At 35.4% G+C, this 12129-nt stretch overlaps 1 protein-coding gene across 2 annotated transcripts in view; it reads left to right on the top strand.

Moving 5' to 3' along the window:
- LOC148940003 (uncharacterized) overlaps window positions 1-12129 on the top strand; it is a 139826-nt gene that overhangs the window by 103840 nt on the left and 23857 nt on the right. For both annotated transcript variants that reach the window (XM_089106266.1, XM_089106265.1), the window contains exons 5-6: window positions 3824-3978; window positions 10358-10544. In XM_089106266.1, the coding sequence (XP_088962392.1) occupies window positions 3824-3978; window positions 10358-10544 (342 nt within the window). The remainder of the gene's footprint in view (window positions 1-3823; window positions 3979-10357; window positions 10545-12129) is intronic.

Here is a 12129-nt window from a genome sequence, read left to right as displayed (position 1 = left end):
ATCTTATGGAATGCCGCGCTTTAAGTATCCTGCTAGTTTTAATATGCTACAACGTCAAGCTCCATGAATTGAAGTAAAAATAAGCAACCATATTAGAGAGGGGCGAAGTTGTGGAGGCCGTTTCATTTTGTTTTCCAAGAGGAGACCGGTAATATTAAGTTCAGCCAAATTCCAGTACGCTTAAAAATTAGTAACTATGGATGGTTTTGTGCTCTTTATGTTCAGCTTCGGTAAATCAAGGTGGTGTTTGGGGGTATCTCTTCAAATTAAGGTTACTGAATTCCTACCATCCTGAAGTTTTCGCCTAATTCATACGACGCACGAGGCTGTGGAGTAGTCCACGGTGCCGTGCTTAACTGGGGGTCATGCAATTTTCTTTCTTAGGATTTGAGTTGTTGTGCATAAAAGGTGCATTTTTACATCATTTTTTCTCTGGGTGGCCTTTGGATCTACCTTTGGACATGGAAGTCTTCCGGTTTCACCCCTCTTTGCGTGTATATCGGTGTTCAGACGCTGGGCTGATTCTTGGATCAAGTCCAAAACTTGTTGTTGAACTTCTGACTAAAAGATTTAAGCAAGCGACCAAGAAGATTCGATGTTAAAGGAGTTTGGAACTTGTTCCCAAGACTGAATCCAGGAACGACGCTTATGACGTAGCCTTGGCAGTTTGCAAAAAGACACATAGCTAAAATTAAAAACAATTTAAAAGATGCGGCACCAAGTTTCACAGTCGAAACAGATGGCTCCTTCAGCCAGGAAGTTCAATGGGGGGGGGGGGCTGGGATCCAGTCATACTGTACTTTCAAATACTCATTTACCTTCCCCATGTTTCTCCAGCCACCCATCTGGAGCTGGGTCGACCGTGGCTGAGCTCACAGAGTCATATCACTGAACCCCATCCAAAACCAAAGTCGGCGACACCAGGACTTAAATCCCGCCCTGAAGGATGCAAGATAGAAATTTCAGCTCGCTATGTACTCGTCTAGAACCCTTGATTCTATACAAGTTTTGAGATTGTTTGCAAATTATTATTCTGCCATCATTTTTAGAATCGTCATTTTCAAGAACGTGAATGATGAATTTACGAATAGAAGTAAAGCTGGACTAATTTCCTGGGTTGAGAATCGTTAAGTCTCTGGGATGTAGGTTTTGGTATAGACCACACTTCTAATTGCAATTCAAAATTTGTCAATGCATTTGGTCGCACGTAACGCAGCTAATACAACGGAATTTTGGCTAAAAATAAAACTATTTCAGTTGCGAAATAGATTGTGTCATGATAATTCGAACTAAGGATCGTTCACATTAGACAAAATCTCCCACAAAAATTACAATTATTTAATTGTTATGCCTTCGAATGTTTGAGGAATAACCCTAAAGTCCGTGCAAGAGTCCGAGTGAATTTCGCCTCTGTTTTCCATACACTTCATTACTTTGTATATGTTCGCTATAATAATTTAAAATTTGTAACTAGCCTCAGTTCAAGAATAGTGACCACAGAAATATTTAGTGTATGGCTTCAATCATTTTCTATAGGGTATACAAAGATTCCAAACTGTTATTTGTCAGAATATTTTTTTTTTTTATATTTTTCCTTTAAATATTTCACTACTTTTTACTTGGTATATTTTTGGTCTTCTAGGGCAAAGGACAGCTAATGCCTGGCCTGCCCCTTCGTTTCTGCTGGTGCCATCAGTTTCAATGTATCTCCTCCAAATCACAGTCCTTTCGCTTTAATTTCACTTTGAGCACCCATTTTTGGGATCAGATATATTGATTTAGAACTTAAGGTATATTTTCCCTCTGAAAGAAGCGATTTTGTGACAAGCCTGCAGCTGTGACTTGCACCAAAATGACAGTATGCTTATATCATTGGTTTAAATAATCTCAGATCTATTCGTTCACTAAGCCAGAGCTATGGCATTACTTAGACTTTCTTGGGGTGGGATCTTAGCTGGCTTAAAACATAGAAAAATTGTCCTTATTTCGGCGATTTTATCACATTTACAGTATAAAAAATCATGTACTTAAAATTTTGAAAATTCGATTCGGCAGATGAATAGAGCTGAATCTCAACTACAGAATGATATAGAGATGGTCGTCTTTTTTTTGGTACATTCAAACTATTGGAGAGCAGAAAAATACTTAAAATTGCAGACGAAACATCACGGTTCCATGGTCCTTTTATTGCTGTTTTTTTTTTTTTGGAAAACGCTGTGTTCGTGTATGGAAGTAGTAACGCTAAGTAAGAAAAGAATATTGGTTGAGGTTCGAGGAAACATGTGGTTGGGTATTTAATTAGCAAAATTAATTACTAAATATACACGAATGTTTTAGATAGTTTACAGGTTAGAAACATATACATAAAATTAAACACGAGGTTGTAGAACACGCAATGAGTCTGAAATCATTTATTAAATACATGAATTTCATGTTCCGATTTTTTTTTTCTTGACTTGTTCAATTACACCAACAAATCTGAATAACAAAATCTGTTTTGTCATCAAGTCAGAAGGAATTGCTTCCAATAAATTTCTGTCGTTGTACGGAATTATGTTTGTTGGTCACAATACAGAGTGACCTAAAAGGTCGGACCCGCGTCGCGTACAATTTTTGTGTCATGCCCTTTGTTTGGTCGCTGGTCAACTTTATATTGCAGAGTATGCTAAAAACAATGCCTGTGGACACAATTAAACCTCATTTTGATTAGTTGTAAAATATATGCTGTGCCCGACATTTCCATAAGACAGGTATGTACAAGAGTGTCAAATGCAGTTTTGCGCCTCCATTTGGATGTTTAAAGCCCCTCCCGAGAGCAGAATCTAGAAAGGGATGAAACAGTTTGTCAAGTACGGGACCATGTAGAACCTTAAAGTGGCCGGAGGAACAGTCCAATCTACTTTTGACTCTTCAAGAAGCGTAAGTCAACGCCTCGTTATCCCAAGTGACTTGCTGGAGATCGCTAGTAATTGTCCCTAATAATGAGGCTTTGACTCCGGCTTAAAGGGTCTTGGCAGGCTGTCTTGTCTGTCTGTACCCTTATTTTGGGAAGGTGTTCAATATCCCAGATATTTGGACAACATCAAGAAAAGTGTATCTGCACAAGACCTAATCTGATGCACAAATTCAGATCTTTGGGCAACGTAAAGAAAGAGCTTCTGCACGAGGACTGAGACGTCGATTAAAGAAGACAAGAGCTGTTCTTCAGTTGGTGTGTGCAAGTTGTGCCAGGTTTGCCTCAACAAATACAGGGAGCTGATTTGGGGCCAAACTGAGCATCCGATAAAGAAGAAAGGGAATTATATTATAAAATGTTATTATCATGATTTAGATATAATGTGTTGCTCATAACCAACATTTCATTTAATTCCGGCTCAAAACTTGGAAATGAAGTCTATCAAACTGAAGGCTGTTTTTTTTTGGGAGGAGAGGGTATAACCTGCTCCCCCCTCGTGTGATAGCCTGTATTTATCACATGTTATTTTGTAGGGTTGTACGTTTAGCTGATTTAAAGCTAGTATAGTGCATTTACAATTATTGCGATATTTTATCGCGTGTTGCTGCTGTTTGATGACTAACTGAAGACTAACAGCTTAACTGTTCAGAAACCAAGTCGATTAAGTCCATAATATAATTTGTATTTATTTAGTGGAGTGATTATTAATTTAAAATCGAAACCAAAAATGTATTTTCTTTTTGAATTTTCTTTATCGTTTCTTTTGTGGATTTGATCCATTTTCCTTGGAATACCTCATTACAAGTAGAAAAAATGCTTATAGAGTATGAAGATATGGAGATAGGTAACATTATCTTTTTTTTTCAGTTAACCCAACTAAAGGAGAGGGAGAATTTATTGACTTCAGAAGCGATTAATCTAAAACAAACAATTGAAAAGATTCGTAATCGCCACAATTCTGAGCTGCTAAGTTTAAAAGAGAAGCTAAAAGATGCCGAGGAAAAACTCCAGGTTGTTCAAAGGTTTGTTTATCTGTTGTATACATAGCTTCTGTCACATACTCCTTAGACCTGTTAGATCGCCTGCTGCCATTTTCTCCAATTGTTAACAGTCCTGCTCAGAACCATGTGACGAATTAATTATATAGTCCCCTGGTTTCCTCACCATCATAACTATTTGTTTAAAATTATTAATTCAAACAACCAAAGATTATTTCTATGTATGTAACTTAAAAAAAGTGTTTTATGAAAAATCAACGGATAATCTTGTCGTTATTGGCTCCTAATTTGAAATTTCTTTTCTAAAAATTTTGTAACGTTTGGTGAGTAAATAGGGGTAGGGAACAACTTGTCAAAATAAGTGGTATTGATGTTATCTTGGGTGAATTGCCATAATGTGAGTAATTTATATCCATCAGAGGCTCCTCGGATGAAAGCACATTAGCTGTCATAAGTTGGTGTCAGAATTAAATTTAGGTTGGCCATGCATGTTATCTAGAAATTTTCATACATATAATAAAATCCAGTTTAAAGTTTTATTTCCAGTTGCCTTCTTTTGGCAAAGCAGTTAACTATTTTTGGTCCTAAAACAGACACATAAAATAACATAATCTATGATGAAAAATAAAAAGTATTTCAATGTAAAAAAAAACATACGTAGTTATCTCACGTATGAAGATCTTTCTCTTCTTCTCTTTGTTTGGACTGCCACGGAAACTCTTTCGCTTATGCCCGTGCCATATCATAATCACATCTATCGATAAAGAAAGCCAAATATCATGAATGGCAAGGCAATATTCTTGATTTTAGCGTCACACTTGTATTTAAAAAGCAAAAAATTAAAATTGCAAGAAATTAGTTTAAAGAATTTGCACCAACAGTAATTTGTGTCCAACTGTTCTCTACTAATAGCAAGTCTTCATAACTTTTGTCAGATTCCTCTCCCAGATAGGAAAACTGCTGTTCTAAGTTTTCATCTATTCTATTTTTAAAATTATGCCTTAAACCATGGCTCTGATTGGTCAGTCAATAAATTTATGTTTGAATTTTGAACAATGTTCAACTCGAGAAATTACGAACGGTGAACTTAATTGGCGCTGTAGTCGTGCTTAATTTTGATTTTATCGACAAGTGTGAGTATAACGTGGCACGAGCATTAGTCTCATCACCTGAGTCACATTTCACGCCCTACACCGAGTGGGTTTGAACTGATGTTTCTTGTTCTTCTTGTTCCTAAAAAAAAGCCTAAAAACTCTTTAAAAAACAAAAGCGCTTTATGTTCCTACTGTACAAAAATCCTGTATTTTCGTTTTATTTTCTGTAAAACACTAGTTTTACATAATTCAAAACCAGAAAAAAACATCATCAGCTGATTTATTTGATTTGTTGTTGAGTTGATTTGAGGTCACCTCACGTCTTCAAGGACCTTGTGACCAGATTTATTTGATTTAGCTTTTTTTATTATAGAACTTAAATCTCCTCCTCTAAGTACAACCCTATAGAAAACAAAAACAATGAAACAGCAAAAAAACTCACACAGTTATCTCAAGTGCGGAAACGTCTTCTTTTCTTCTTTGTTTGGATTGTTATAGAGACGCTTTCGCATGATCTAATCCTCGGAGTCAAATTCTGCGCCCTGCAGCGGCTCAGTTCGAGCTGGCCTGTCTTTTTCTTTTCTTATTTGGATTATTAAGGAGACGCTTTCGCATAATCCCGTCAATGGAATCAAATTCTGTGCCCCGTAGTGCGTTGCTACAGCTGATTTGAAAACTCCTGGGTTGTGTATTACCCAGCTGAGATCAATCCCACTGCGCCAATACATGGCTCGAACTGATCTATCTTTAATGATATCCTAATTCTATATAAAGAATTCTGCATCATTCTATGTCAGTACGGCTTATTCGATTTTTCATTTGAAAAGGAAGTAATTAATTACTCCAGCATCCTCTGACGCTAATAAGGAATGGGCGGGACTAATTTCCTTATTGTTTGGTGATGCGAAACAGACATCATCAATATAAACTAGCATTATTTACGAATAATCCCGACGTGATTTTCACCCTTTCTGGTGAGATGCTAAACCCTACTCTTTATAGATTTATTCGTTCAGTCCCACTACATCATGATGTAGGTTTTAAATGGCTTGAGCCAAGGGCGTAGCGAAGATTTTTGTTCGGCGTAGGGGTGCGGGAGGTTGCAAAAAAAACTTTTAAGAAGTGCATCAAAAATATGTTTATGTGTATTTTGTTACGTTTTTACGATTCGGACAAGAATTTTGGAAGGGGGAAGGGTCTAACTCAGTAACCCCGATCCTCTCGATACGGCATTAGCTTGGGTGTATCCTCGGGACGTTCAAAGACCATATTCCTACTAGCTAAGGCAGAAGCTTCAAACATGATCTTACCAGGAAAATTGTTTGCGTGTCAATCAACAACAGGTGGTGAAATCCCCTTGTTAAAGGTTTGTAGTAGCAGCACCAATGAGAGTTCGTAATTCTAGAAAGTGATCGTTCCGGATTTGACTGAAATAAGGTTTTGAAAATGGACTAAAATCCTTATAGATTCATTGGGACATAGCCATGGGTGCCCGTAAGCTGAATTCCAGGGGGAGGGTTTACCTGGTCTAATTGGCACTTTTAATGCTATATAATAGAAATCTCAAAACAAAAATATAAAAAATAAGGCAGTATCATTTAGCCAGGAGGGTCTAGCGCTCCCTCCTGCCCTCCCCCCCCCGTATGGGTGCCCATAGACATGGCAAAGACAGTAGCTTTAAACATCATGGGAAAATACTTGATTTACTTTATAAAAAAAACAATGCAATTAACATTATTGTTATCTATTTTATTTTAGATTTATTGTGTTACAGATAGCTAAGATAATCAATTATGGATCAATTATGTTGCGTTCAAATTTATGCTCATATGGATGAAGATTCATATTAAATTAGTATTTTCAGGGCGAGAATGTTCGTTTTTTTCCCCTTTTAAAGTTGGAGTAGTTTGAATATTCTTAATAACTTCATTATTCTTATTTTTACCACGTTTCACTTAACTTGCTTTCTCTGTCTGTCTGTCGCCAAACTTTGTGATGCTCATTTCGACCCCTTCCTCACAACCAATTTGGCTCAAAATTTGTATGCAGCTTTTCTTTATCTAACATTTTAATATTCTAATATATTTGAATCTCTCCGGGTTTCTAGACCCATATCATTATGCACCATTCTCAGGGTTATTCTTAATCCGGAGACCAAAAAGAAACCAATAAATGCTTTATACAAAAACGCTTTTAAAAAACCACATTTTAAAAATGGACTTAAAAGGGGAAAATGAACTTCTTCGATTTTAAAGAATACTTTTAATATACATACTTCAAAGTTTTCTGAGTATTTTGAATGTTGTGAACTTTTTTACTTTAACTTGTAAAAATTTTCTAAAAAATTAGGCGCGGTGCGCATTTTAGATAGTTAGATATCAATAGGTAGTTGACTGAAAATGCTCATTACGTTTAAATTTTTCAAAAATTTTACAAGTTCGAGTAAAAGAGCTTGACAAGTCTGACATTCAAAATATTCTGTAAATTTTGAAGTATGTATATCAAAAATATTCTTTAGAACCGGAAAAATTATTTTTTCCTTTTTAGTCCATTTGTAAAACATGGTTTTTTAAAAGCGTTTTTTTTTTATAAAGCGTTTATTGTGTTTAGAATTGAAGTTTGTTTAAGTCACCTTTGACCACGTAAAGGGACATCTTTGAATACAATTTTAAATTTTCTGTTCTTGTTTGAAACTGCTACTAATCAAGGACGAAGTGGTTCTATACCAATTCGTATGTGCAAGGTTGCCAAGAATCATAACTGGACCCAGAAAAGCATTCCCTTTCCCTTTTACTGGATTCTAAATTTGAACAAATGCCCCACCTTTGCTACGACTTCAAGACTCAGTATATTCTATTTAGTAACAATTTAGTTTCCCCCCCCCTTCTGAAGTAAAAACTACAATAAAAAGTTTCTTAGTATTTTTTTTTTTAGTTTTTTTTTTCGATTACTTTCCTAATATAAGTAGAAGATGAACAAACCACTCCACGTAGGGGTTGATCTAGAGAAAAATCTTTGGGGAGGCACAATGTGACAAGGGTACCAATGAGCGAAATCTTGGGGCGGTGGCAATTCGACAGAGGTGCCAATAATTGAAACCTACTATTTGGTTTTAAATCTAATGCTAAGTAGATATTTCACAATCATACATGCCTCTTGCATAGATTTCTTGCTATCAAATCTGATATACTTAACAGTGTATAAATGTTTTAATTGTGCCCATTTATTAAACGTTATGCTAAGTTTTCGGAGCGTTAAACTTTGTGATAAAACTGTGCTAGCAAATAAAATTTTTGAATTATAAGATTTACAATTTTTTACTGCCCTGTATCAGATTTGATTACAATAAATCCATGCCTATAAAATATGACTGTGAAATGTCAACTTAGCATCTTAGTATCTCCTTACTTTGCGGCTCCTCTATAGCTTGGCGCTACTATTTAATGCTAAGAAATTTTGCATTTTTATTAATACTATAATCTATTAGGATAATTATGTCCTGTCTAAATACCACTTAGAATTGCATGTAATAATGTTTTATTGAAGAATGGAAGTCGTAATTGCAAATGCTGTGAATATGGAATGTGTTGGTACAGGTGGTTTTTGTTTGAAAATTGTATTGGCATTTTACACCTGTTCGGGCTTGTAAATATATATTAATTTAAAGTTCTCTGTGGGTGATTGAAGGGAAGAGTTGCTGAGTTATGAACAGCTTGTATTTATTAGAGTAGTGTAGTGCTGTTGCACAGCAAAGGATGAGTTTTAAACAGAGTGGAATTGAGGAGCAGTGTTCGCTCCTGTTTCAGCTTTAGCTTTATTAACGATAGGGTGTTTGTGCTGCAGACAAAGTGTTGCAGACAATTCTAACACTGGGAGGCTATTTAATGTCTCAATATCACGGATGGAAGTCTCTTTTGTCAATTCAAAAAGTAAGCAAAATTGTAAGGATTACATATGCATTTTTAGCAGAAACATTTGAAATCCTCCCATTGGAAGTTTCCTATCCCAAACATGCAACTTGAAATTTCATCCTCTTTCGCTTACGTTTTAGGATAATTTTGCTCGCATGCAAGGAATTTGTAATTGGGCTATTCACTAATGAGTCTTGGTCAATTTGTCCCCTTGGTGAGGCATTACGTTTATATAATCTATCAGAACTCTATCGGTAATACTAATGGCATTTTCATAAAACGCCAAAAAACATTGGCACATAAATATTTTTGATATTGGCTCTTCACGCCAATTATTGGTGAAACATCTACCTGAAAAAGCCCACAATGTAATGAATTTGTAATTAAAGTATCTTATATTTAATTGTAAGCATTCCAAATATAAAGCACAAGACACGCGTCTTTTAATAAGGCGGATTCAAATCTTTCCTCTCATAGTGATGGGGTAAATTTGTTTACCATACCCACTATAAATAATTTGGTTTCGCCAATGAATCTGCCTTTTTAATTGACGTTTCTTGGGGAGTTAAGTATCGAAATCACTGTGAGATTCTATTCAAGCTATTACTAAAACATTATGTAGCATAATTTTCCTGAATATTTTCATGTACAGTCATTTAAACGCAGATTAAAGAAGAAAATATCAGATTAAATTGCATTTATAGTATATGATAATATCATGCACAGAAAATCCAAAGTTATGTACAGAGGTGTAGATAGTGTTTTCGGCACCCAGGGACAATATCGGTTTTTGCCCTCTCTCACTATTATTACCACAATTTAAGTAAATCATAGTGTTGACATAAAAAAAAAAACAGTTTGGTGCCCATCAGATGCTGCTCCCCGGGGAAACCGTTCCCCCTTGTCCCTATCCCCTAGCTACACCACTGGTTAGGTACAATGCCTGATGATAATCGATCAATAACTTCTTTTTGTACTTTGTTCTCACCCAAAAATAAGGAAACTGGGGATGTATTGCAAATTCCGTCTTATGACGGACCTGGTTAGGCTTGATAAGCCTGCGCTACACTCACAAAATCTATTGCAACTGTATCAAAACTGCAATGAAGAATATACTCTTGCTCAACCATTTGCGCAGCTTGCGCAGCAAGCTCCAGCTTGCTGCGCTCTCGTTGCCGCTCTTTAATAGCTCGTATGTGCAAAGTCATTACTAATGTAAGGGACTCTAGAAGTGAACTTCATTGGGCATTCAATCCAGTATAACGTTGAACCTTGTATTATTTTAATTTATTATTTTAATGAAATCAGAAAAAAAGGTTCTTAATTTTCCTTGTCTCTGTTGCCATCCTTTAATTGGTTTGAAAAACCCATAACTTTCATAATTTTATTTATTTTCAGTAATGGGGAAATGGAACAAAAATGTGCTCTACTTTCCAAGCGTTTAAATACCCTACAGCAAATATTAGACGTTGTTCATAAAGAAAAGGCTAGTGAGATTCAAGAGGCGACCCTCCGACTTAGGAGACAACTGGAAAATTCAGAGAAAGAAAAAAGTTCTTTACTCCGAGAAATAGAGGGCCTGAAGGTAAGAAAAGTCTTAGTATTTTTTTTTTATCTGTCCCAAGCTTCTCTAGTTTTGTCTCGTTATTGATGTGTTTTCCAATACCAGAAATGGTAAATACAACAACAAATTACAAAATTTCAATTTAAAAGTCCAGTAAACGGGTCTTGTAAAACGGAATAACATAATTTAAATACACGTGTACTAGAGCATTTTATTTTTGTTTGAGTTGTAAATTCGACCACATCATTAACCATAACCATATCATTAATACCTGATTTACCTGTTTTTGCCTAAAAACGTTGTATCCACTTTCAGAATCGTTGCTGTCGCTTCCCTTGAGCTCCTATGGAAATTTTAGTTTTATCACTCCATTCCAACTTGCATTATCAGCAGGTAAAGCCGTAACCAAGGTTGGGGTTGCTACCGGGTTTACCCCCCCCCCCCCCCCAATTTCTGTCTGACCCTTAAAAGGGTAGCAAAAATGCATATAAACAAATTTTTGATGCATTCTGTAATTTTTTTTTCACCTCCTTCTAAAAAAATACCCCCCCCTCCTGAATTTTCTTATGACATAATCTTTTTAAGTAAGCACAAGTGATTACTTTGGTTAAATAATAATCTAGAAATTGTCGTTGGTATTTTGTAACTTTTTTTTTTTTTTTTTTTTTTTTTTTTTTTTTTTTACGAAAAACAACAACGACGCGAAATTGAAGAAATATTTTCAGCTAGTCAGCAAATATTTGAAGAAAAAGCAAATATTTCGGCAGAGGTCATTGCTTAACCATTTTCCGGAACAAGAAAAATCATTGAAAAAAAAAACCCACCGAATCATAAACCCTCAATAATACCAGGCAGCAAAATCTCGAGTATAAGAAAAAAAAAACTTTAAAAAATTGAATGATACGAGAGCGAAAAGAGCAGCAAGATGTCTGGAGACTAAACATAATCGAATTTATAGATTCAATTGTAAGGTTAGCCTTTGAGGCATCTAATCCTATATTCAATTTCAAATTTGCGTTTCGTAAAACGTTTATTTTGATTAATAATTTTATTTACGCTGTTTTTAAAACAAATTTCAATACGAGTATATCTGGGTGGTGCTAAATTTTTCAAAAGATGGTTATCTCTTCATAAATTAACCGTTTTCCAGTTTATTTTTAATCTAAAAACTTTATATGCGTCAAAAGTTAGTATGAATGTTAACAGTTTCGGAAACTCATTTTCGACTCAAGTCTCAAAGTCATGTAACAATGTTTAATTGAAGCCGGCTTTATTTCGAAGACCTCCGTGTTACGTTACTAATCTCTACACAATAGCTCTGCTATTTTTTAAAAATTTTAATGTACATGCTATCCCCAAGCAAAATATTTTTGTTGAAGGGACAAGGCTTCTTGATTTCGAAACCCTGGATAGATACGTTGACTAAGCAATTCAGAAAGGATATGACGAAAGGGGTGTTTTTTAGGTATTTGATCAAAGGTCGATTGCATGACATATAGTTGACAATATAATACAGGTTTCATGTTTTTAATAGCTAGATGTGTAGATTAGCGAATATATAGATATGGCAGAACTATGCTTACTTCGGAATTTATCCCTTTGCATC

Source organism: Artemia sp. Qi Xiang Cuo, chromosome 20, assembly GCF_049724085.1.
Source record: "Artemia sp. Qi Xiang Cuo chromosome 20, ASM4972408v1, whole genome shotgun sequence".
NCBI classification, from domain to species: domain Eukaryota; kingdom Metazoa; phylum Arthropoda; class Branchiopoda; order Anostraca; family Artemiidae; genus Artemia; species Artemia sp. Qi Xiang Cuo.
This window is presented reverse-complemented; position numbering and strand designations above follow the sequence as displayed.